General features: G+C 42.5%; 2 protein-coding genes across 4 annotated transcripts in view; one reads left to right on the top strand and one right to left on the bottom strand.

The window, feature by feature from the left end:
* Positions 1–17,541, bottom strand: part of ASB15 (ankyrin repeat and SOCS box containing 15) — a 28,768-nt gene extending 11,227 nt beyond the window's left edge. The window contains exons 1-7 of one of the 3 annotated variants that reach the window (XM_084810841.1): positions 17,454–17,541; positions 14,377–14,465; positions 5,516–5,659; positions 4,147–4,199; positions 3,506–3,637; positions 1,965–2,123; positions 22–267 (exon numbers count right to left, since the gene is read on the bottom strand). In XM_084810841.1, coding sequence (XP_084666967.1) covers positions 22–267; positions 1,965–2,123; positions 3,506–3,637; positions 4,147–4,199; positions 5,516–5,637 — 712 coding nt within the window. In that variant the 5' untranslated portion in view covers positions 5,638–5,659; positions 14,377–14,465; positions 17,454–17,541. Of the gene's footprint in view, positions 1–21; positions 268–1,964; positions 2,124–3,505; positions 3,638–4,146; positions 4,200–5,515; positions 5,660–14,376; positions 14,466–15,589 lie in introns of all 3 variants that reach the window. The other 2 variants (XM_084810842.1, XM_084810843.1) reach the window with 2 other exon arrangements.
* Positions 17,542–17,669: 128 nt separating this feature from the next.
* NDUFA5 (NADH:ubiquinone oxidoreductase subunit A5) lies at positions 17,670–26,594 on the top strand. Its single transcript, XM_084810844.1, has 5 exons — positions 17,670–17,807; positions 19,744–19,788; positions 22,591–22,707; positions 23,534–23,599; positions 24,709–26,594. The coding sequence occupies exons 1-5, from the start codon at positions 17,787–17,789 to the stop codon at positions 24,808–24,810; spliced, it is 351 nt and encodes a 116-aa protein (XP_084666970.1). The 5' UTR covers positions 17,670–17,786; the 3' UTR covers positions 24,811–26,594.
* Positions 26,595–26,954: the final 360 nt, after the last annotated feature.

Below are 26,954 nucleotides of genomic sequence, written 5' to 3'. Positions count from 1 at the left end.
CAAATACTATTGTTAACCCACCTTTATGAATTAGATGCTCCAGCACATCACAGTGGCCATATTCAGCAGCTGCGCCTAGTGGAGTTACCCCATATCCATCTCTCAGGTGTACGTTCCCACCATTCTTCAGAAGAAGAGCAAGAATGTCATTGCAACCCTGTTTTGCCGCTTCATGCATCGCTGACCAGCGTTTCACACATGGCTGATTGATGGTGCAGTTGTATTCAATCAGAATGGAAGCCATTTCATAGGAGCCCTGTCTTATTGCTTAAACAGTAAACAGACCCCCGCCCCCCAGGAAGATAATGTTTTAGATGTTATGCTTAAAAAGAAGAAGTCATTTGTAGTAAAGTATTATTTTGTTTCTAGTGAACGAAGAAACATTTAAGACAAACGTGACTGAGCTTAGTTCAAGGATTTCCATACAAATCAAATTCAACAGAATTTTTAGATTTCCTATACAAATCTATATTGGCAATAAAATAAATTTTACAAGGGTGAATAGTTCTAGAGCTAAGAATATTTTTTCTAACTTTTAAAGAATACAGTTCCTGATGATGAAGAATTATTATTTTACATGGTTACAGCTGCAAGATTAGGGAGAGTCTCTTGCATGGAATGTCAAAGGAAGAGGGGTGGGTAGGAAAATGTTTATTCAAATTTAAGTTCCACAGTATTCAATGAAGCTTACTCCCTACTAAGTGTATTTACAATTGCAGCCTTTAAAAAGAGCAACACCAAATCAGCTCTGTGAGCATCCAGGATCTTTGAACCTTCAGGAACGTTGGGATCATAGAGAAAAGAAAATACTAGATAATTACTCATCTCGTTGGCTGAAGACTGAGCTTCAGGGTTCACATCAAATGCCAAAAACAGGGACTCCTATCATTGTTGCAACCATTTGTTATGTGTTCAGGGGAGTGGAGGAACATTCTGCTGCCCAAGCACATCTATGCTCAAATCCTTCTACTGAGTTCTCTGTTGTTTTCTCTTTTCTGTAGACGGTTCTCAGGTCTGCCAGGGAAGCAGGGAAGGATCTATAAAAACTGGACAGGCTATGCGAGCCTTGAAATTAAGTCTATGGTTGAGGGCCAAGTCTAGTTTTTCCAGTGTAAATAGCAGCTGTGGGGACCCCTGTGCTTGGACTGAAACTGCAGTGGATAGAACGGGGGGGGGGACCCATTTCTCCTACCCCACAATCCTGATGAAAACGTCCCCTCTGGAGCTGCTATTTGCCCCAGGAGGAAAGCTTCCATTAGTGCCAGTGGAAGCTTCCCTCACAGGGCTAACAGCAGCTCCAGAGTGGGGAGATGATTTTCATCAGAGTTGCACTGTGTGGGGCAGAAAGGGTTTACCCACCTCACTGCCCACCATGGTCCTAATCGTGCGTGTCCTCCTTGAGCAGCTACTTATATTTATGAAAACGTGTGTGCTAATGGCTTCCATGTAATTAAGATCTAGTTTGGCCCTCCGTCTCCTGCAACAATACTGCTGCTTTTTGGAGGTGGAGATCTTTGGTCTCTCTCAAAGATGAAAGGAAAGCCATCACATGGCTCTGCCAGTGTACATTAGCGTGACACACACACCCCATTCATTACAGCACAAATCAAGAGTTTGCACAGGAACAGAACAACATGCAGTTTTTCTATGCCTTCATATACCAACATTTTGGTGTCTCCACAACTGAAGAAACACCCCAGTCCACTATACCTGTCCCTTTGTGTTCCTGTAGGGGTGTGTGTGTGGGTGCGTGTGTGTTTCGAAAAAAAGAAAAGATTGGTACTGGGACAAAGAGGAATAAACAGTCAAAGTAAAACAAAATGAAATGTTCAGCAGACAGCAATGGCTCATGAGATTAAAGGTTTGTGTGTTCGGTTTCCAGGTTTGTTTGTGATGGCCAGCTTTCAATTCTGCAAGAACTGGCAACAAACTAAAATACTGGAAGCCATTAATAAAGTAATTACCTATCAGAAGAGGGGTTTCTCCTTTTCTGTTAGTAGTGTTGGGCCAGACCCCCTTTTCTAATAGCGTCCGGACATTTTCCCCATAGCCAGATTTGGCTGCCAAAGTTAACGGTGTCTCTCCATCACACGTTTTATATTCCCACATAGTTTTATAAGATGCTAGATTTAATTAAAGAAAACACTGTAAGTTTATAAATACCACATTTGTAAAAATGCACATGAATTTTATTTTAGAAATGTTAAACAGCAGCTACCTTATCAGTCAAAGTCATGAATATATATACAGACACACACACACACACACACATACATACAGGCTTCTGGATGTGACCTTGCATGTGTAAAACAATGCTGCATAGAGGGCTAAATCCAATGTTATGTGAGAGGACATCTGCTCATGCAGTGATGTCCTTTCCCTTCCTCCCCTTTGCAGCCCCCCACAACTGCTCCAGAGGGTCTCCCAAACCTCTGGAGCAGATTTGGGGAGCCTGCACAGGGAGGAGAAATTCACTCTGCCAGCGGTGTCCATTCTGCTGGGGGAAGGATACCATTGGATACAACCCAGAGGGTATAAATTCAGCACACTGAATTAGTGCCCAATGTGCATGCATGTACTCTCCACACATTACCACACAAAACAAGAGATGGTTGGCACTGTCAGCTTTGAGAGTACTGATTCCAACCACCTGCCTTCCTAGAAAAGGTGACTGACACTGTCAGTGATGAGAACACTGACCAAGTACATGTTTAGTAAAGGACATCTAAGTCCAGTGTCATGATCTCCAGTTCAGGACATGCATATATATGTGTGTTCACGTGTGTGCCTGTATGTCTGCCTATCTGACCTGATTTAGAGCACAAAATTACATTTTCATATTTTGACTACTCGCTTGATCTATTAAAGCCCTCGGTCCCACTTCTATCAACTTGTCCTGGGTTTAAAGGCCCCATGTTTCCTTCTTGCCCCTTGAGTCCTGCCTTATTACTATATCCCTGGACTCCGAGTTACTAGCTTTCCACCCTGCTCTGGCTCCCCTCCTTTTGTACCATTCCAGCTTAACTGCAGCCATAAATTTGCCTTCCCATCCCTAGTCTTTGAAAAAGGCGTGGGCAACGTCTGGCCCTCCAGATGTTTTGGTCTATAGCTCCCATGATCCCTCACCGTGGGCTGTTCTGGCTACTGCTGATGGGACTTGTAGGACAAAACATCCGGAGGACCACAAGTTGCCCACCTTTGCTTTGAGCCCACATCCAGGTTTTCTGGTGCCCATCTTCTCAATTAGATTCAGACCATGCTTCCTACTAGGTTAACTACCTTGAATCTTGTCCTAAGATCATTTTCTTCTTCATGCTATATAGGCCTAATATACTATGAAAGGATACCTGTTTACATATAGATGAGACAATCTATATTGTAGACAATCATCCGACTAACATCAACAAAATACATTTGTATTTCCTGGAGGCACTGACTCTATCATGCTTTAGAGTTGTATATTTTCCATCTCTGCTAACATGTATGAAACTCTGTGCCAACTTACCATCCAATATTACTTCAAGTATTTGCTGAATTGGCTGACTGGCAGCTTCATGTATAGGAAACCAACCTCTTTCATCAGCCTCATCCAAAGCATATTTGTATTTCACATAGTTTTGAAGATCAAATACTTGGCCTAAAGGGAACAAAATAATACAATGTGAAATAAAAGAAATGACCAACACATGCCCATGAAGAGCAACTGTTGTCTTTCAAAAACAAGGAAGTCTTGTAGCACCGTAACGACTGACAAGTTCAGTATGGTGTAAGCATTCATGGATTAGAGTCCACTCCATCAGATGTATAACGAGTTATCCTTAGTTGGTAGGTCTGTATACAGATAGGTGTAGAGCAACCTTGCCCAACCTGGTATCCTCCAGATGTTCTAGACTACAACTCCCATATGCCCAGCTAGCATGGCCAATGGTCAGGGATAGTGGAAGTTGTAGTCCAAAACATCTGGAGGGTACCAAATTGGGGAAGGCTGGTGCAGAGTGAAACCCCCCCCCCCCCAACCCAGTGGGGTTAAATGGAAAAAATGCAGGTGTACAGTCTGTGATCATTCGTGATTAAGGCTTAAATGTAAGCAAAATAAGTACAGTGATCATTCAAAACAATAGTAACTGAGTAACAAAATACTTGTACCTTCTCTTATGGCAGCTACAAGTTTCCTGTTTTGATCACTGACTGGTAAAAACCTATTAAAAGGATGATAGAAGAGACAAGATATAATATCTCATGTTTACAGAACCATTGCTATTATTACATTAAATATATCTGCCACTTTAAGTCTTTAAGAAGAGTTCTGTTGGATCAGACTGAAGGCCTATCTAGTCCAGCATTCTGTTCTTACAGTGGCCAAACAGATGCCTAAGGGAAACCCACAAGTGCACAGTAGCGGGACATGATCACAGTTCCCCAGCAACTGGCTTCCAGAGGCCTACAACCTCTGATACTGGAGGTAATATACAGCCAACATGACTGGCAGCCATAGCGTTCACAGCCTGAATCTTAAGAATGTCAGAAGTGCTTTTGTTTGGGGTGCATCCCTCGTTGACACAAAGGGCAGAAGCATCCAAGCGAAAGCATTACTATATTTCTCTGCACTTGGGCTCAACATGCCTCCTTATCGTCCTGTTGCAATCACAGAGATCAATGCCTTCTGTATGGCAAGTTTAGAGGCATGGTATGCAGAAAGGCCTTTTCAGCAAATGCTGCACATCTTTTGGAAGGGCTGTAAGGCCTATCATTTTGGGCTGGTTTTGGAGATCAGGGTTGAACCAAAAGAGGACTGGCTTGGAAAGAACTCTGACAGAATTTTATTATTTATATTTATTACATTTCTATACTGCCCCATAGCCAGAGCTCTCTGGGCAGTTTATGAAGTTTAAAAGCCATTAAAAATACATTATATAAAATGTAAAACCATTTGCATAAAAACATATAAACAGACAGCACACACAGAGACAACATATATCTAAAACAGTTTTAAACAATCAACCATACGACAAATCAAGGACCTGATTAAAAACTCATCATATGCTGCTGAATGTCAGAGTGAAGAGAAAGGTCTTAACCTGGTGCCGAAAAGATAACAAAGTAGGCGCCAGGTGGGCCGCATCAAGGAGATCATTCCATAATTGGGGGGCCACCACCGAGAAGGCCCTCTCCCTTGTTGCTGGCTTCTGAACCTCCCTCAGAGGAGGCACCCGGAGGAGGGCCTTAATTGCTAAAGATATCCCTCTTTAATGGTCTTTTAGTATCCGCCCAAAGCCATCGAACCGAGGCAGGTTATAAATTTTAAAAATAAGCAACACTACAGGACCCCATAGTCCAACCTGCTAAATAACCAGGGATGACACCTAACAACATACCACTGCTAGCCTTCCAGCAGGTTCCAAGCAACAGAAAAAACACCATAGATATTGGGGTGGGGGTTGAAAAGAGATGTTGAGAAATCCAGGGTTTAAAGCACCAGAGATTCAGAACTGGGCTACAAAGACTGCTAAAATACCTGGTTTCATGACTGGGGGAAGACGTTTGCTGACTCCTTTCACTTTCAAGGGACTCCTGGATGCTAAATTGGACGGAGTAACCAGTGAGGTGATCTTCATCAGAGTCCTCGTTCCCTTCCATTTTGTCCGTATGTGTTAATGAGCTGTTTTCAAGCCACAAAAATAAAGGAAAGGTCATATTTTGCCATAACTGTGCCAGATGGCACTCAAATGCATTAGCAATGGTTTAAAAAACAACAGCATGATTAAATGTCACGTAAGAATATATCAGAAAATATAGTTTCATAACTAGATGAAAAAGCAGAGAATAAAAACATAGTTAGATTAAAGGATGGATAGGTCCTATGCCAAAGCATATCCTTGGGCCTCACATTTCCCCTCATCTATAATCTGTGCATCTATTCTTAGCACTCATACAGCACTGCAGAATCTTGGGGCCAAACTAAAGGTTCTGTCTAGCATGCATGCATGGTGGAGCCATGCATGCTAGTTTCGTTTACCTCCGTGTAAGAGTGTGCAGCCCCAATTGGATCAGGACCATGGTGCTCTGAGAGGGGGTGGTTAAACCTTTCTCCCACCCAGTTGTTGTTTTTTTAAATTCCACCCACCAGATGCGGGGGAAGGGGGGTTAAAAAAAGGGCAGGCAAGTTTCAATGGTGTCAATGGATTTTTCCCCTTTTTTAAACCCCCTTCCGCCTGTGGAAGGGTGGAATTTTGTGGGGGGAAAATGAGTGGGGGAAAAGGTTTACTGCCCCTCCTGGAGCACAACAGTCCCAATTCGAATCAGGACCACGTGCTTGCACAGAGCTTAAAAAACCTAGCATGCATAGCTCCACCATGTACTCTAGACAGAATGTCTTGTTTGGCCCACAGGCTATCAGAGTAAATGGTTTTCTGGAAGCAAACTGACCAATAGCTGCTCTCTACTCTGCTACAAAATTTCCCTGTTCAGCATTAAGGATCCAGATTTGTGCAAAATTATCTGAGGAGCTCAACATCTGAACTAATCGCTTTCCCAATTCTGAATTCTCAGGATGTGAACTTTACACATGTGAGGGACTCTTTCTGATAAATAAAAACACTACTGTGCCATCCCTTTTCCCAGCTGACACATGACTTTGCTTGGGCCACCAGCTCATGGCCACAATAATTTCCATAAATAAATATAGCTTCTTTGTAATCATACATCTCTTTATTTTTAGCACTGAGGAACATGGCTTTTCCTAGGTCATAACAGATGGGAATCAACACCCCTATTCTGCCTCTTTTCTTCAGGACAGGAAGGTTTCAATATAACCAACTTTAAAAAAAAGATTTTCACATGGCAGTTGAATGTCGACCAACGTGGCCAGCACAACAGAATATGGAACTTTTTCTAATCCATTCCACAGTCACACACGCCTTAGTTACATCCTGTTTGGACTACTGGGCAGAATCCAACAGGGCACTTATGCCCCCGCCAATTCTCTTTCACTCCACCAACTCCATTTTGCAAGTGGCCCCCACCGCTTGCGCAATGGCGATTTAGCACTTCCAGAGCAAACCGACACGAACGGAAACTCTTGTTTCTGGAAGGAGGCACATCCACAGAGCTCACATAAAAGAGCTCCATCGACTTGCCTCCTTCCAGAAATGAATGTTTCCATTCATTTTGGGGTTTCCCCTAGGAAGCACTAAATCTTCTTTCTATAAATGGTGGGTCCTGCTTGTGCAACAGAATTGGTGAGACCCACCTCTTGCGGAAGGGAATCGGCTGGGATGTAAGCTCCCCATTGGATTCCTCTCACTGTAACACACTCTAGGTGGGGTTGTCTTTGAAAACTGTCTGGAAACTTCAGCTGGTCCAGAATGCTGGGGCCAGACTGTTGACCAGAACTGATTATAGGGAGTACGTGACTCTCTTGTTACAAAAGCTTCATTGACTTCCAATCTGTTTCCAGGCACAATTCCAAGTGCTGGTTATGACCTAGAAAGACTTTATGCAGCTTGGGACTGGGCTACCTGAAAGACCACCTTCTCCCATACAAGCCTGCATAGCTTATAAGATCTTTGGGGGAGGCCTTTCACTCAGTACTGTCACCATCAGAGGCATGTTTGGTGGGGACATGAGAGAGGGCCTTCTTGGTGGCTGCTCCCAAGCTTTGAAACTCTCTGCCGAGGGAGGCTAGATTGGCTCCCTCTTTGCTGTTCTTCTGCTAACAGGCAAATATATTTTTATTCAAGCAGGCCTTTGGCATGTAAGCTGGTCTTTTGGGTTGAGTGCTATTTATACCTTTATTGTTGTGCTTTTTGATTCTGTTTTAATGTATTCATTTATGATTGTTTCAATTATGTTTTTATTTTAAATGTTGGTTTTTATTATTGGTGTTGTTAGCCATTTTGAGTGCCATTTCCTTGTAGAAAGGCTGGGTACAAATGAATGAATGAATTAACCTTTATCCCCAAACCTGTCACTTCTTTGTACAGGCTTAAGCAAGATCAAATGATGCAAATGAACTTTCTGTCAGCAGCACTGAAAGCTGTTCCATACAAAATGAGTATAATTCCAAGATTTGGGGAAAGCATGATTCCAGCTTCTGCCATTTATAATGTTTACAGCTTGGGTAAGAATAACCTGAACCATTGCATGTTACTCCTCACCCAAAAGCTCTTGCTAACTGCAACAGTTTTTCTAACCCTAGGCATACCTGGAACCTGACTCCTAAACTTTACCTAGGCCTATGAAACCTAAGATATAACATTATACTGCCACACTGCAGTCTAGGTTGCAAACACTGGGCTCCATCTCAAAATGACTGGACTTTGTCTCTGATTTCCTCTAAGACCTGTACTGACCCAGACGGCTCAGTGTCAGGCACCACCCAGCTACAAGATTTTTATTTTTTTTTTTTACCTCAAGAGTTGTATATGATGCAAAGGGAACAGGCCTGGATCCTCCCAAGACTTTGCACAGTACTCTGGGATATGCAGGAGTTTTTTCTCAGGGCTGACCCTTCTCAAGCTGGGGAGAGGTAACGAGTGGGGTACCGCAGGGCTCAGTCCTGGGCCCAGTGCTCTTCAATATTTTTATTAATGACTTGGAGGAGGAGGTGCAGGGAATGCTGATCAAATTTGCAGATGACACAAAATTGGGAGGGATAGATAATACTTTGGAAGACAGAAACAAAATTCAAAGTGATCTGGATAGACTGGAGTGCTGGGCAGAAAACAACAGAATGGCATTTAATAGGAACAAATGCCAAGTTCTGCACCTAGGAAAAAGAAACCAAATGCACAGTTACAAGATGGGGGATACGTGGCTCAACCACACTACGAGCGAGAAGGATCTTGGAATTGTCGTCGATCACAAGCTGAATATGAGCCAACAATGTGATGTGGCTGCAAAAAAGGCAAATGCTATTTTGGGCTGCATTCATAGAAGCATCGCTTCCAAATCCCGGGAAGTACTAGTTCCCCTCTACTCAGCACTGGTTAGGCCTCATCTGGAGTACTGTGTCCAGTTCTGGGCACCACACTTTAAGAAGGATGCAGACAAGCTGGAGAGGGTTCAAAGGAGGGCAACAAAGATGATCAGGGGACTGGAAACAAAGCCCTATGAAGAGAGACTGAAAGAACTGGGCATGTTTAGCCTTGAGAAGAGAAGACTGAGGGGAGATATGATAGCACTCTTCAAGTACTTGAAAGGTTGTCACAGAGAAGAAGGCCAGGATCTCTTCTTGATCATCCCAGAGTGCAGGACACGGAATAATGGGCTCAAGTTACAGGAAGCCAGGTTCCGGCTGAACATCAGGAAAAACTTCCTGACTGTCAGAGCAATATGACAATGGAACCAATTACCTAGGGAGGTGGTGGGCTCTCCCACACTGGAGGCCTTCAAGACGAGGCTGGACAGCCATTTGTCAGGGATGCTCTGACTTGGATTCCTGCATTGAGCAGGGGGTTGGACTCGATGGCCTTGTAGGCCCCTTCCAACCCTACTATTCTATGATTCTATGATTCTATGACCCTGGGTTCTGGTGCCGTGGTACAGGAGGTGGATCCTGCTCCAGGATTGACACAAAAAGGTGAAGTGCCCCCTGTGGGTCTGAATTTAGAGCAAGTGATGCAGGCAGTCCCCTGGGTCACCTAGGCTTGGGGTGGTGGTGGTACCAGGCTAGGTAATCAACTATCCATTCAATGGCTGATACAAATATTACGAACAATTCATCTTCACTTGTAGCAAAGCTGGCAACCCTGTCTTGCATATCCAGTGTGGTGTTAATGTTTCATTCTTTTTATTATTCTTCATGGGGAAAATATACAACATCAACAAATAGTGTGCATGTGAGTAATTGCGATTGCATTTGTGAGTAGAAATGTATAATCTTATATGACAGGAATAACTCATGTAACACAGTTGTAAAACAAGCTACAAACATAATAAAATGAAGGGATTCAAAAAAAGTTGAACCAATGGAGCAGGAGTGCCAAAATGGTTTCTCACCTAGACCGCTATTTGGTCTAGGGCTGGCCATACCTCCAGCCTTCCACCCAATCCTATGGTCTACCTACAGGGGAAAACAAAGCTCTGGGAAGGACACATATTTGAGGACTGCAGCATACATTTTCTGGGAAGATGGAAAAAACTCACCCACGGTATATTATTATGCTCGTCCCACTTCAAGCGGTGAGAAGTTGCAGGGGGCACAGTGCTTATTCAGGGTTGTTTTCTTTGGAAGGAGGTCAGTGGTGGCTTCCCCTTCATGGATCACTGCCTTGTTGTGGTGAAGGGGCTTGCGTAACTCAGTGAAGCCATAAGCTATGCCGTGCAGGGCCACCCAAGACGGACAGGTCATGGCAGAGAGTTCTGACAAAATGTGGTCCACTGGAGAAGGAAATGGCAACCCACTCCAGTATTACTGCCAAGAAAACCCCATGGAACGTATCACAAGGCTAAAAGAGATGACGCCGGAAGATGAGCCCCTCAGGTTGGAAGGTGTCCAATATACTACTGGGGAAGAGCAGAGGGAATTTCCAAGTAGCGCCAGAGAGAGTGAAGCGGCTAGGCCAAAGCCGAAAGGACACTCAGCTGTGGATGGGTCTGGTGGTGAAAAGAAAGTCCGATGCTGTAAAGAACAATATTGTTTAGGAACCTGGAATGTAAGATCAATGAATCAAGGTAAGCTGGAGGTGGTCAAACATGAGATGGCAAGATTGAACATCGACATCTTGGGAATCAGCGAACTAAAATGGACAAGCATGGGCAAATTTAATTCAGGTGACCATTATATCTACTACTGTGGGCAAGAATCCCTTAGAAGAAATGGAGTAGCACTCATAGTGAAGAAAAGGGTGGGAAAAGCAGTACTGGGGTACAATCTCAAAAACGACAGAATGATCTCAGTACGAATCCAAGGCAAACCAGTCAACATTACAGTAATTCAAGTCTATGCCCCAACCACTGAGGCCGAAGAAGCTGAGGTTGATCGGTTCTATGAAGACCTACAACACCTTCTAGAACTAACACCAAAAATAGATGTCCTCTTCATCATAGGGAATTGGAATGCCAAAGTAGGAAGTCAAGAAATAACTGGGATAACAAGCAAGCATGGCCTTGGTGTACAAAATGAAGCAGGACAAAGGCTAATAGAGTTTTGCCAAGAGAACATGCTGATCATAGCAAACACGCTTTTCCAACAGCACAAGAGGCGACTCTACACATGGACATCACCAGATGGTCAATATCGAAATCAGATTGATTATGTCCTTTGCAGCCAAAGACGGAGAAGCTCTATACAGTCAGTCAAAACAAGACCTGGAGCTGACTGTGGCTCAGATCATGAGCTGCTTCTTGCAAAATTTCGGCTGAAATTGAAGAACGTAGGGAAAACCACTAAACCATTCAGGTATGACCTCAATCATATCCCTTATGAATATACAGTGGAGGTGAGGAATAGATTTCAGGGATTAGACCTGATAGACAGAGTGCCTGAGGAACTATGGACGGAGGTCTGTAACATTGTTCAGGAGGCAGCAACGAAATCCATCCCAAAGAAAAAGAAATGCAAGAAAGCAAAGTGGCTGTCTGATAGGTTTTACAAGTAGCTGAGGAAAGAAGGGAAGCGAAAAGCAAGGGAGAAAGGGGAAGGTATACCCAACTGAATGCAGAGTTCCAGGGAATAGCAAGGAGAGACAAGAAGGCCTTCTTAAATGAACAATGCAAAGAAATCGAGGAAAACAATAGAATGGGAAGGACTAGAGATCTTTTCAAGAAGATCGGAGATATCAAGGCAACCTTTTGTGCAAAGACGGGCATGATAAAGGACAAAGAAGGCAGGGACCTAACAGAAGCAGATGAGATTAAGAACAGGTGGAAAGAATACACAGAAGAACTATACAGGAAAGATCTGAATGTCCCTGATAGCCATGATAGTGCGGTCACTGAACTGGAGCCGCACATCCTAGAGAGTGAAGTCAAGTGGGCCTTAGGAAGCATTACTAACAACAAAGCTAGCGGAGATGACAGTATTCTAGCTGAGCTATTTAAAATCCTAAAAGATGATGCTGTTGAAGTGCTGCACTCAATATGCCAACAAATTTGGAACACTCAGCAGTGGCCACAAGACTGGAAAAGGTCAGTTTACATTCCAATTCCAAAGAAGGGCAATGCCAAAGAGTGTTCAAACTACCGTACAATTGCGCTCATTTCACATGTCACCAAGGTTATGCTCAAAATCCAACAAGCTAGGCTTCAGCAGCATGTGAACCGAGAACTACCGGAAGTACAAGCTGGGTTTCGAAGAGGCAAAGGAACTAGAGATCAAATCGCCAACATTCGCTGGTTCATGGAGAAAGCAAGACAATTCCAGAAAAACGTCTATTTCTGCTTCATTGACTACACTAAAGCCTTTGATTGCGTGGATCACAACAAACTGTGCAAATTCTTAAAGAGATGGGAGTACCATACCACCTTACCTGTCTCCTGAGAAACCTGTACGAGGGTCAAGAAGCAACAGTAAGAACCAGACATGGAACAACTGATTGGTTCAAAATTGGGAAAGGAGTACGACAAGGCTGCATATTGTCGCCCTTCTTATTTAACTTATATGCAGAGTACATCATGAGAAACGCCGGGTTGGATGAATCACAGGTCAGAATTAAGATTGCTGGGAGAATTATCAACAACCTCAGATACGCAGATGATACCACCCTAATGGCAGAAAGCGAAGAGGATCTCAAGAGCCTCTTGTTGAGGGTGAAAGAGGAGAGTGCAAAAGCTGGTTTGAAACTGAACATTAAAAAAAACTGAGATCATGGCATCTGGCCCCATCACTTCCTGGCACATAGAAGGGGAAGAAATGGAAGCAGTGACAGATTTTATTTTCTTGGGCTCCAAGATCACCACAGACGGTGACTGTAGCCATGAAATTAAAAGACGCTAGCTCCTGGGGAGGAAAGCTACAGCAAACCTAGACAGCATAGTAAGAAGCACAGACATCACCTTGCCGACAAAGGTCCATCTAATCAAAGCTATGGTTTCCCCAGTAGCAACGTATGGCTGTGAGAGCTGGACTATAAGGAAGGCTGAGCGCCAAAGAATTGATGCTTTCAAACTGTGGTGCTGGGGAAGACTCTTACGAGTCCCCTGGACTGCAAGGAGGTCAAATCAGTCAATCCTAATCAACCCTGACTGCTCATTGGAAGGACAGATACTGAAACTGAAGCTCAAATATTTTGGCCACCTAATGTGAAGAGAAAAGTCACTGGAAAAGACCCTGATCCTGGGAAAGATTGAAGGCAAAAGGAGAAGGGGACAGCAGAGTATGAGATGGCTAGATAGCATCACCGATGCAATGAATATGAACTTGAGCACACTCTGGGAGAGAGCAGAGGGCAGGAAGGCCTGGCGTGCTATGGCCCATGGAGTCACAAAGAGTCGGACACGACTTAACGACTGAACAACAACAACAGTGGTGGCTTATTAGCATTTTGCAATATTAACATTTATTTATGAACATGAAGGCTGAGCATAGGTGGAGACACAACCTAAACTCTCCAACAGACAGCCATAATCCATTGCTCCCATACCAGACCAGGGAGACAGCCAGCACGCTGAGATGCTTACAGAGTCCAAACTTGGCTCTATGTGTTTCTTCCTCTGTCTTACTCAATCTTCAGTGTATTCTTCTCACACACAGACACTGGGTCAGGGTCGGGGGGTGGGTGGGATAATGGAGATGAGTCCTCTCATCTGACCATCACCTAGCTTTCCCAGCTCCCATGGAGACACATCACTGGAACACCATGGACTATCAACACTCCTTTGTCAAGTCCAGGTAATGCCTCAGGACAATCCATGCTGATGGCCCTCCCCACAGAAATCTGATAGCAAACCCATAACATTATTGTTTCATTTCTCCTTCAAACTGATTTTAAAAAAATAAACAGCAGCATTGATTTTGTGTTCTTGTAATTTGTAACATTCTATAACTTAGCTAAAGCTAAGCACTTCACAGATTTCAACGAGAGAGGATATATTTAACTTCTTTGCTCTAAGAGTAGTGATTTGCCACAAATATTTTCAGTACTCAGAACTTGACATTCTATGTACCAAGGTGATATTAATAATAAGCAAAGTGGATAGGTTTTTTAGTATAACATGAATGAAATGTGTTAATCCAAGATGATTAATGCATGAGCAAACTAAGCACCTTTAGCTTCATAACAGCAGAGAATAATAAACATGCAGCCTTCGATTATTCATAGAAATACCATCCATCATTAATCACAATCTTTATTTGGATTTACTCTAACATAGGATTCCTAGTTTTAAGCTACCACCATTAGGTTAATTGGCAATCTACAGATATCAGAGACTCACCTTTTCAAAATCTTGCAATTGTTTCATTGGGCCCTGAATTTCAAACACGCAGGCATAGGCCTTGTGAGCGGCTGGGTCATGTGGTAGTTCTAAAATTAAATACGCAGTTGATAGTTAAATTAAGGTCTGACCTTATACAACTGAAACACAAGCAGACTGCAGGAAAGCATGACACATGATTGCTCTCAAATCTCATCTAAAGTAATCTGAGGTCTCATTGATATAAGATGATCTGCACCCTGATTGGCTCAGCCAGCTGTCTTTAAGAAAACAAATAATCTATAATTTTAAAATTGTAACTTCAATTAAATCAATAATATTCCCATTAACTGTAAGAGACAAAGGATTGCATCTAAGCATCCAGATTCCAAATGCTGTTTAGGCCACTTCAAAGGAGGGACTTCCATATTCAAAATACTTGGGAGAGCTGAATTTATAACCAGATCCATGAAATAACTGGTTTACTTGAATGTGAAGTGATTTTACACACTTGATCTTAAGCCTTGTCAGGGGTGGGGACCTGTTTCATCCCAAGGGCCACATTCAGTTTCAGAGAAGTACTTGGGGGCTACATTCCAGTGGTGATCAGGGGAAAAAGGGTAGAGGCAAAAATACAACCCCCAACATATTGTAGTTTATACTGGCAATAACTAAGCTTTAGGAAAGGCATTTCAACCATTTAGAACAAGGAGAGGGGAGAACTGCACAAAAGCCAGGAAACCACCAAACAACTAGTGGTTGGGGGGAAGCAGAAGTGACCTTCTGGGGAACCCCAGATGGCCACAATGGGACCCCAAGGGGGACAGATTTGCCCCCTCCCCTGCCCTGCCCTTCCCTGAGATTCCCCACCCCTGCCTTATATGCGGTTGTATCTCCATAAAACACCCATCAGTGCATCTCTTCAGTGATGGAGTAATGATATGTTATTGCACTAGTGCAGCACATACACCCCATCAGTAAGACAACATCGGGAGACACTTCCTTCTTCGCTAGGAGGAAGTCATCTGAACTTCCTCCCCCTCCAGCAGGCAGGCTGGCCCTGAACCTTTTGTACTGTGCCCTGAATCTGAGGGGCTGGGAACCTCATGCAGCAGAGATGGAGAGCCAAGCATAAGGTGGCACTGCACATCAGTTGTGCAGCAGCTGTGAAGAGTTGAGGAATCCAGCGGGAGTACTGCCAATTCACTATGTGGTGGGGAAAGTGTTTGGTTGCCTTTTCTGGGTGGGCTGGCTGCTGTGCTTGTGTGCTTCCTTTTATTAGTGCAGTTGCAGAGGTTGCTGGCTGGGCAGGGAGGAGGAACAGAAGGAGAAGGGGAGGAACAAGAGATGGGTGGCAATTGCAAGGGGGCAGGGAGCAGGCATTGTCCCCCTCAGAAACCGTTTCATGTGGAGGTTGGAACCAAGCAACTATTCTTCCCTCTTCCAGGAGATAAGACAGCAACAACCTCCATTCAGTAAAAGCAGCATGAGAGGGCAATCAACTATCTTCCAGAGAGTGAGTTTTGTAAATAAAACTAGAAGTTTTCTTTCAATCAACATGGATTGTTTTATTTTTCTGCTACTCTGCCCACCACCATCTTTTACTGGACATCAGTCAAATAGTTAAATACCGCTAATTTATATTACGACTGTGAACTGAGTGAACAGAGTGAAAAATAAACTCAATTTATTTATCCTGAATTGAGTGATAAACAGAAGGGTAGGAAAGATCTGGAAGGTAAATGAATGGTGATAGGAGTTACCATTGCCACACTGGCTGGGGATGATGGGAGTTGCAGTTCAACACAACTAGAAGGCACCAGGTTGGGGGAGACTGTTCTGGTCAAATGCCCTGTTTCCAGCAGTCATCAGCCAAATGTTGTGTAGCGGTTGGAATGGCAGATGAGGATTGGGAAGACTTCACTTCGAATTCCTTCACCCACAAAGCTTACTGGGTGAATGCAGTCCAGTCGCTCCCTTTGCAGCCTAACCCAGCTCACAGGGTTGTTGAGAGGAGGATAAAATGAGCACAGCAGGAAACCATAAGCATAGAGGAAAACCCTGAACTCTTTGAGGAATGGGCAGGACAGAAATGTACTAAATAAAATGTGCCTCTGAGAAGTACACTAGTATCATCAGGAATTTAGAGAGAGAGAAGGCTGTTTGTGTTATTTCTCAGGGTGAAAAAATGGTTTTATATCTCTCAAGCTTAAGTGTTAGGAACACAGGTAAAGGTTTTCTGGAAAATCTTCTACAGAAATGGGCATCATAGTTGGCTTGACTAACTTCCTTGAGTTCGCTGCTTTGCACATATGGGATTTTCCTGCTTTCCAGCTGTGGAGCAGTTGTGGTCTTGTCTTTGGTTGCCGAATATCAGGCACGAAGGCTATAGACTAGTGGCAGGGGATTTTTAAGTACAAGCAATAGCGGGATGGTACTAGAAGCGAGCAGTATTTAACTATTAGGCCAGCAACGGGACGATCTTATGCATGTTTAGACAGAAAAAAAATGCCCTACAACTCCCAGCATTCCCCAGCTGGCTGGAGGTTGTAGGCCATTTTTTTTTCTGTCTAAACATGCACAGAATTGCGCCCTAAAATACCTTGGTTGAAGGTGGGGGACATACAGAGCAGCAGTCAAATAAAACAATCCATATTGGTAGAAAGGGCACTGCTACTTTTGTTTACCAAACTCGCTCTCCGGGAGACGGTACCAGCTGCTTAATCTCTCATGCTGCTATCGCTAAGCTGCTGCTACTGATGTCGCCTTGTCTACTGCAAAGGCGATGAACGGCTGCTGGGCTCCGATCTCCGCGTGAAACGAGGCCACCAAGGAGACGATGCTCCCTTGGCGTTACCGCCATCGCTCGCTCTTCCCCTGCCCGCTCCTCCTCTCCACCCAGTATCCTAGCTCCGATGGTGCGCAGCTGCTGTCGCCGCTGCCGCAGCAGTCCTCCCCAACCGGGACCGCTCCGGATACAAATCCCATCATCCCCGGCCAGCATCGGAGAAGATGAGCTACATCGATGACAGAAAACAAGCACGGCGGGCCAGCAAGCCCCGCCACACAAAACTACCAGACGCTTCCCGCCAGCGCACCCCTGATTGGCGGCGCTCGCTCAGCTTCCCCGCCCCTGAGTGACGCTCCCCAAGAGCGCGCGACGCAGCCTTTTGCGCATGCTTCTATCAGACGTCAAATCCAATTCCCAGCATGTTTTGCTCAAGCTGCCCCGCCCTCCGCCACAGTGCGGTTCGGGCGCGTGCGCATTCCGTTGTCCTCAGCCTTGTCCTCTAGCTATTCGCAGCAAGGTCTATATAGGCAGAAGCTTGCACGCGCATGCGCGCCCTCTGCCTCCCTCCGTTGATTCTTGGGCTTGATCGGCCTTGTTCCTGCCCAGATTCCCTTAGCAGGCAGCTTCTGAAATAGTGGCTATGGCTGGAGCCCTAAAGAAGGTGAGGGGGCTGGGGAGCTGATAGGTTTCTGCGGGCTGGGGAAGGGGGCTTGAAGGAGGGACTGGTCTGGCCCCGGGCCTGTCAAAGGGGAATCTCTGGTCTCCATGGAAACTCACAATGAAGTTCTCCTCCCTCCATCCCCAAAACTGTCTCCCTAAAGCAGCCTCCCCAACCCGGTGCTGCCCAGATGTGTTGGACGATAACTCCCACCATGCCCAGCCAATATGGCCATATAGAAGTAGTAGTCCAACACCTTTGGATGGCGCCGGGTTGGGGAAGGCGGCCTTGAAGTATCCCAGAGTCCTGCAGAGCAAAACGGGAGAGAGAAATACTGCCTCGAGCCCCATAAACCAAGGCTGTTCTATAGCAGGCAACCTCCCTGGCAGAACAGGCGTCCCCCGCAAGGGCCACTGTGTCACGCTTAAACTCGGGTTCATGACAGCACTTGCTTTAATAGATCTCGGTTTTAAAGTGCTACAAACTTCTTCGTTGTTTCTCCCTACACCAGAAGCCCTAGAAAAGATCCCTTTGATAGTGCAACTTACAGTATACCGGGCACAACTTTCACTATATATATACATATATATTCTGAAGGCTTGGTAACCATGTTTTGGGTTCCAGTAATGCTGCATTTTTTGGCTCTGTTCCAAATGTGAAACTGAACTTGTGGGGGTGGGATGTTTTGTGTTGTTTTCTGCCACTTCTTGACATATCCTTGAATTACTGTTTGCAGACTGTCATTTTGCTATAGTATTTTGACGATACCCCCCATGTGCTCAAAGATGTGAACAGGTCATAGGGTTGTGGTGGCTACCCATGGCCCCCCATGAAAAGCAAGCCATGCCCTTGCACATTCAGTACATGTGAGAAGATGTACATAGAGATCCTCCATGTGTTGGGGGTTCCAGGCTCAATCAGGACACCTCTCTCATGTGAGGATCTCTAAGGATGTGCATTGGTGTGTGCATAGGACCATTTCTCATGTGTGCTAATCATGGGGACAGGGCTAGCCTAGCCTCATGCCCACCTCATACATTGACCCACCTCATGCATTCTTTGAACATGTGTATGAAGGTCATCTGAAGCACTTAGTGATACCCTTCACAGGGACATTTCTGTAATGCTATTTGTTTTGCATATGTGGATTGATTATTTAGTGGGAAAGTAGTCAATATCAGTATGTTGAAACATGTAGGGATCTTATTTATTTTTGTGAATTTTAACCTTTTTTAAAAGCAGTATACAATAAAATACCAGAGGACACTAAAACAATTAAGCAAGTTGATCCATAGTGGATCTCTGGATCCCCTTCATGGATCACTGCCTTGTTGTGGCAAAGGGGCTTGCATAACTCGATCTCTGGATGCTTGTGTGTTTCTGATTAATATGCCATGGCCAAATATGGAGCAAGCTGTACAGTTTTCAAACTTCCTATCTAGTTTAAGCATTTTTGAGGGGGAAAATTGAGAAATTACTGATGTTGATGCAAATTTGCTTATCAGTAATTGGTTAGATTGGTTAATAACTTTAAAGGCACAATCCTGTGCATCTTTAGACAGAAAAAAAGGCCTGCACCTTCCAGTATGCTTGAGCCAGCATGGCTGGCTGAGGCATGCTGGGAGTTTTAGGCCTTTTTTCTGTCTAAACATGCATAGATTTGCACCTTAAATCAGTGGAAAAGGTGACTTGCATTAATCAGGCAGATTACTTATCCCCCTTCTCTTTCATTCAAGGGAATACTTCTTCTGAAATAAAGTTTGCTGTGACACATAGTAGTATCCACAAACAAAGTAAGCTTTGGCTTCAGAAACATTCTTTTTATCCATATGCACATTTAATTGATTATTCAAGGAAAAGCAAATAATGATTCAATTTAAAATTATTTGATGGGGTTGCAGTCCTACTTATTAAGCATATGTATTTTTAATCTCTGCAGACCACTGGGCTTGTGGGGCTAGCTGTATGTGAGACTCCACATGATGTAAGTACATATCTGCTTATTTGAAATTGAAGTATTCAGAAGTGAAGTGTTGGCCTTCCAGATATAATGTTTATGAAATAAGATGCATGAAAATTTCAGCATCTTAGACAGTCATTAGAGAAAATCGTAGACAAGCATTAGTTGAGCGTCAGAACATACATTCTATAAAGTTGTTGCAACCTGGTTAATAAATTACGCTAAGGTTACAATCCTTGGCATGTTTAGACAGAAAAATAATCTACAACTACCCTCCCCAGTTGTAGAACTTTTTTCTGTCTAAACACACATAGGATTGTGCCCTAAATGAGCTTACATATCAGGTAAATTAGGTCATGGATAATGCTCCTTTCTTTAAAAGAGAAATCATTTTAGTATCCTCATACTGTTATCATCATCATCATTATCATTATTATGTTGTTGTTGTTGTTGTTGTTAGACCTGTAAATATTTTACTACTTTGCTACCCTTCCTCTCCAAAAATGCTTGAGGTGGCTTAGAAAAAAGATACAAATGTAAAAAAATAAAACCATGTAGCTAAAGCAATACAAAAACTAGACCACAGCAGAACATAGGCTGATCCAATGTTAGTTTAAAAAAGAAATGAACACACATACACAGATGCACATATAAAATGCATGGCTGAACAAATAATTTTGCTTGGCACCAAAAGGCCATAAATATAGGTGATTAGGTTTGCAATTTAGAGAATCCTATTAGATCCAGCTCTTACTTTGGATGCCCAAATAGCTTTGGTAGTATGAAACACTTTTCACCAGTTTAGGATAGCATGCTAGCCACAGCCCTTTCTGGACAGGGTAGATTGGCCATGACTATCCATTCATTAGTAACATCCAGGTTTGACAGCTGTAATGGCCTATACATGGGACTGCCCCTGAAAACTTTTCAGAAACTTCCATTGGTTCAATATACAGTGGCTAAGATGCTGACCAGCACAGCTTATGTGGATCACATTTTGCCAATGTTGAAAGGGGATTATTTCAATGCTCCCTGTGTCTTTCTAAATACAATTCAGGATGGTAGTATTAGCCTATAAATCCATATATAGCTTGGGACCAGAGTATGTTAAAGTCTGCCTGAGTCCATACAAACCTGCCCATACTTTGAGATCAACCTTTATAAGACACCCAGATAATCAAAATAAGCATGTTAGCATCCATTTCATTCAACCATTTACCTATGAAGCTTATATCCCACCTTGCATGAAAAGTTCAAATCAGCTAACCATAATAAAATACATTAGAAAACTGTATCAGAGAACAGAACCTATTAATAGTGATCTGAAACAGAAATAAACTATGGCACTATAAAACCCTGTATTTTTTTTTAAACCCTAACAAACCAAGCGGAATATCTAAAGGATTAAAACTCTGTATGACCTGAAAGGCATATAAGCCTGCCTGCTTTTAAACATCTGCAGGGGAGGTTTTCTCCACGTTCAGGTGATGATGAAGGCACAATTGGTTGGGACACAGGAGAGGGCTTTATCTGTGGCTGAGCCCAAACTCTGACATTCATTCCCTAGTAAGTTTGATTGCTCCATGTCTCTTGACCTTCCCTCATCTGGTCAAGTTATGTTTTTTGTGTTTTAAAATTGTTGTAAGCTGCACTTAGCGTTGTGACTGCAGCAGAGGGGTAGGGTGTATATTTTCTAAATGTAAAGGAATTGTTAACAAAGTTAAAAGGAGGGCTTCCTTATGGAGGGAGTTCCAAAGCCTAGATGTAGCCATCAAGAAGCCCTGTCCCTGGTCTCAGGCAAACATATTTAAGATGACAGTGGAACACACAAGATAGCCTCCCCTGATTACTGCAATGAGCAGGCAGAACATCCTTCATGTATCCTGGTTCCAAACCATAAACTGATTTAAAGATCATCGCCAGCACTTTGAATAGGGCCTGGAAACAAAGTGGAGTGATTTTTTTTCAGCAAGAGGGACTCATGTTCCTGATATTCAGCTCTGGTTATGAATATGCCCACTGGGTTCTGGACCAATTGAAGTGGCTGGACACTTTTGAAAGGCAGCTCCACATAAAGCACTTTAATTCAGGTGTGATACATGTGTTGCTGCGTTAAACTGGGCAATCAGAGTTTTTAATGAGGGCAATTAGGCGATCAGTGCTGTCCAACCTGCTGGAAGAAAATGTTTCTGGAGATAAAAGAATGGGCACCTTGGAGATATGAACAAATTTGGGAGGTATTGAAGAAATCCTCCTAGTCTAGATCTTAATGCTACAGACAAGTCTGTGAAAATGAAAGTAGAATGTTTACTAGAATCTGTTGTAGTATGTACAGGCTCTTGATTAGGGCAGGGGTCTTGAATGTTAAATTGGCTAATAAATTGTTTTATTGTGTGCTGTTTGGTTTTAATTTTTGTGAACCGCCCAGAGAGCTTCGGCAATTGGGCGGTATAGAAATGAAATAAATAAAATAAATAAATAAAACGGCTCATTTAACATGTGCTATATTTGTGGAAATAGAAGATTAATACTAAACTATCTTCTTTCATACATGTTGTTTTTGATCAGTCGTTAAGTTGTGTCCCACTCTTCGTGACCCCATGGACCATAGCACGCCAGGCCTTTCATACATATAATTGTATAATATCTTGAATTTGGGGTTAAGGCTTTAATGCAGAGTTTTGCAGCACAGCCTTGTTTCCTTCATAGGTATTGCCACTGAAGAAAATTGAACTTGTCATTTCTGTTACACTTCAGCGTTCAATGTATAAACGTTAATGGTTAACTTCACATTCCTGGTTACTCATTGCCACGTGATCTTTTCAGCGCCTTAGGATACTCTACACAAAAATTCTTACCGCTCTGGAGACTATGCCTAGAGATGCAGCATATAGGAAATATACGGAAAAAATCGTAAATGATCGGTTTGATATGGTAAAAACAGTAAGTACATCATATCTTTTAAGCATCTCAGATTAAATGATCCGAGCAGTATATAATATCTTACATCACTTATCATATTTTCTATTTAAATCAAATGGAGATGTTTCTTTGTGATTTATGTTAAAATTATTTCCAATAAATAGATCTTATCCAATTTTGAAGAGAGAAGGTTTGAACTTCCAGTTATTTTTACAAGCGTGTGTGTATATGCTTGGAATTCTTTCTCTACCCCAGGCTGGATTTACAGCACATTCCTGCATGTCTACTCACATGGGGCTTCTTCCCATTTAAGTGAGTATAGGACTGCAGCCTGAGTTTTAGCTTCATCTTGCAACTATCCAATAAGACAGTTGTTATCTTCAGGTTATACAGTGCATTTATTTTAATTGACATGGATTTATTAGAGACAACTATGCATTCTCCGCAAATATAGGTCAAATGCCAAAATAGTGATAGTGTGCTCAATATCTTGTTATTAGTGTATCAGTATCAAGGTACTATTGTCTTCCATGGCAACATAATATTTTTCCTAATGAATGGTTAAAATACCAAAGAGAAGCATTTTAACCTTTGACACTTGAAAAACTCTAACTTGTCCATGAGGGTAACCTGAAATAGCTGCCGCTTGCTAAGGTGTATGGCTGAAAACCACCGTTTTCATTCTTCTTTTGACATTCTGAGAAAGTATTACTATGGTAGCCTGTATGCCAGTATTTAGAGAAGACTTTTTTTTTGCTATTTTTCATTCAGTATCAGACACAGGAATATATTGCTTGTATATACTGTGGAACACATCTGAGCCTTTAATTTGTTCTTGAACTTGCAGGAACCGAATGTGGAAACACTGGAAAATAAAATAAATAGTGGACAGATAGAAGAAGTGATTTTGCAGGTAAAATTGCACAGTGTATAGCAAAGATCTAATTGTTTCTTTGATTATGTACTGAGAAAATTAAAGGGATCCCAAACATTTGCTTAATATACTGAATTCTGGAATACGGGGTGTGGTTTTTGTTTTCTTTTTTTCTATGTAGAGAAGACTATAACATCGGTGTATTGTTATGGTGATGACCTTTCCTACCCAGAAAAATATGATGAAATATTTAACATCACCATAACAATAACAATGGTATTTACAGTGCAGACCTAGACATATTCAATGAGACTCCCAGGTAAGTGCGTAAGTGTTTGTAGCCTCAGTTGTGCTTTTTGTCAGATATTCAGATGATTTCAAGAGTTGCTGTCATTGATGAGAGCCAGCATTAACTTTCATGAAGACAACTCTAACTTTAGTCACCAAGCATTGGTGGCTGGGAAATGCAAGACTTCTTTCTCTCTAAACATGCATAGGATCGGGCCCCAAATAATTAAATACTTTGTCATTATATGTGACATAGTAAGCTGGGCTGCTAATTAAAAGTTGCATTTTTTAGCTCTTGGCCAAAATGATATTTTAGTACTATAACCAACCAACCACTTTCCTCTGATGTAATGCGAATACAAAAACAATACAGCATTTCAATCTTGGAGCCACATGGTCATAATAATTTTTCAAACATTTTTCTGTGTATACCACCCCTCAAAACTACAGGTACTATTGCTTGAAATTTCCACATTAAAGCCTTTATATAACTTATATTACAATTATAGGTTTCCTGTGTTAGCCCATTATGGTGTTCTAAATAGGCTTCCCGATATTGCAGGTGCGGTACTAGATGCACAGCCTGTTCTGATGCATTTACATTTTCTGAATTGGGATCAACCATTTGAACAAAATATGTGCAATGCCTATTTAGATCAGTGCTGTACAAATGAAACTGTTTAGTAAGGAACAGTGTCAACTAAAATCTATGTTTTAATATGTAATGAGTGGATCTCATGGATGTTTTAAGACCCCTCTTAAAGTGTTGAGAGTTCACAAACTCATCAAAATGTACATTGAGTAGTTTTGGTGCAGCATCTTTGAGAGAGTTTTAAAATAAATTTGTATTTTGTCAACAGGCTGAAAGTGAGCTCACTCTAGCCAGGAAAATGGCACAGTGGCGACCATGGGAGCCTCTAGTTGAAGAACCTCCAGCTGACCAGTGGAAATGGCCAATATAGCTGGCACTATTTGTAGTTTTGGGAATAGAAGAACATATCATTAAATCTATGCTGGACATAAACAAAAACTGTCTTTAATGCTACTTACACAATTTTTATCTGCCTCAATATTATTTGGAAGATCACTGTAAACTTACTACAGCACGAGAATGGATCTCAGCAATTTAGCCACTGTAATCTTAAATTTTATAGATACCTGCAAGCGTAGGAATTCTCATAGTGCATAACAGAGCCCCATTCCCCATCATCAATGGCCATGTGCATGGGTTCTGTGCTCATGTTCTTGACCAAGTGGATTAGGATGGGCCATTGAGGATATGGAAGTTCACAGGCTACCCATTTCTTGGAGTGCCCTGGTAAAGTACTTGTGTGAGTGTCCATGCTGGTGCATTCAAGGGGGAGGATAGCAAAATCAGGACTCCACTAGGCCCTATGTGTGCACAGACACTGGGTTCACATGGGAAATACTGGCTGCACTTGGATGCAATGATAACCCAGGGTTTCAGAGAAGCCTGGCTTATTGTTTACGAGCAGCTGAACAAACCACAAACTCTCTGTCCATGGTATATTGTGTGGTCTGAACTGAGAACTCTGGCTTCTTTCCTCAAACAAGCTGGAGCCATAAAGCCAACATTTATGACTCTTGGCATGTTTGGGGAAAGATAACCATAGTTTGTGGTTTAGATGTCACAATAACCAAATGACAGTCCAAGGGCTGTGGTCTCTTTAGCCACTCTTGCCTGTAGGAGCCAAATGGGAGCAATCAGGCAACATACACCAGCATGGCATGCAAACTGGGCCACTAAGTCTATTAGGCTCTAGAATATGCAGCTATTAATATTCTATACGTTCTGTGTTGGCAATAGAAGACATCCTTGTGTAAGTTCACTGCCTCTGAGGCAGGGCTATGTAAATCTTGTATCTGTCTGGTAGTATACACAGCACCAGTTTTCATTCTGCATACACTGAGACAGTAGGTCTGCCTGCTTACTTTGTAATAAAGTAGCTTTTTTTCTTCCAATAGGAGACTCTGTTCTTCCTTTCATTACCAGCTTAGACAGTATAGGAAAGATGTTTTTGGAGTTGCCCCAACAAGCTGATTGTGGCCTAGTGACTTGTAGCTCCCTAAGCAGCTAACAATTCCCTGCCCAGCCAAAGTGGTATCACCAGGGTAAGCAGCAAGAGGGCTGCTGCAGATTAAAGGGTTAGGAACAACAAACCTCTATGAGCATACAAGGAAACTATTTGTTGTCTGATATTTTAAGGGTACTTGGGCTACTGTAGTTTTTTGAACATTACTATGTTTAAAATATATGATGTACTATAAACAGACATTGAAGTAATTATTAGCTTAGTGTTTGCTGGGATCCATACTTCTCCACTACCATCTTGTAAAAAGAAATAGTGCATGTTTTAGAAGAAAAGCCACTAGAGGGCATCATGTCTTACAATGTGGCAAGCATTATATTTGGAAAGAATGTGTGCTGGATAAAGATGAAAACTCTTTGCTGAAAATAAACAAATATAAATTCTAAACAAATGTTCCTGCAGGCTCCATCAAGATGAAAACGTGACTGAACTAAATTTTCCCATTGAATTTAATCTCTCTCACTTTTTCTGGAGATGGCTTACATCTCTTTTTATTTTTTTACTGATATGTTCCATTCCTGCTCTACTTTTGAAATATTTCATATTGTAATCATGTTCCTTATCATATTAACCTGTACTGGAGCAACTCTTACAATGCATTGAGTATGGAATACACTACACAAGATACATGAATCAATATTTTGCGTTATGGGATTCTAACACTATCAGAAGGCATTGTGCTGCTATTCCATCATGTCTTAATGGATTTCTTTCCATGACAAGAAAAAAATGTTGGGAAAATATGGTGGACTTACAAGTTGTATTGATCTGGGGTCCTGTCAGTTCCCTGTCATCAATCAAGATTATTTTGGTTATCAAGATGAAAAAGCCGCTTGGGCAAAAGATGACAGTTTATTGATATATATATATAATGGATGATATATATATACACACACATATACACACACACACACATATACATATAAAAAGGTAAAGGTGTCCCCAACCAGTCGTGTCCGACTCTAGGGCTCAGCCCCATTTCTAAGCCGAAGAGC

The sequence above is a fragment of the Heloderma suspectum genome, chromosome 7 (assembly GCF_057233095.1).
Source record: "Heloderma suspectum isolate Gila_16-S chromosome 7, 16-S_ref, whole genome shotgun sequence".
NCBI lineage: Eukaryota > Metazoa > Chordata > Lepidosauria > Squamata > Helodermatidae > Heloderma > Heloderma suspectum.
This window is presented reverse-complemented; position numbering and strand designations above follow the sequence as displayed.

Coding starts and splice junctions, on each gene's coding strand:
- NDUFA5 (XM_084810844.1), top strand. CDS start 17,787: ATGGCTGGAGCCCTAAAGAAG. Junction 19,789..22,590: donor TATGTGAGACTCCACATGAT/GTAAGTACATAT, acceptor TGATCTTTTCAG/CGCCTTAGGATACTCTACAC. Junction 22,708..23,533: donor GGTTTGATATGGTAAAAACA/GTAAGTACATCA, acceptor TTGAACTTGCAG/GAACCGAATGTGGAAACACT.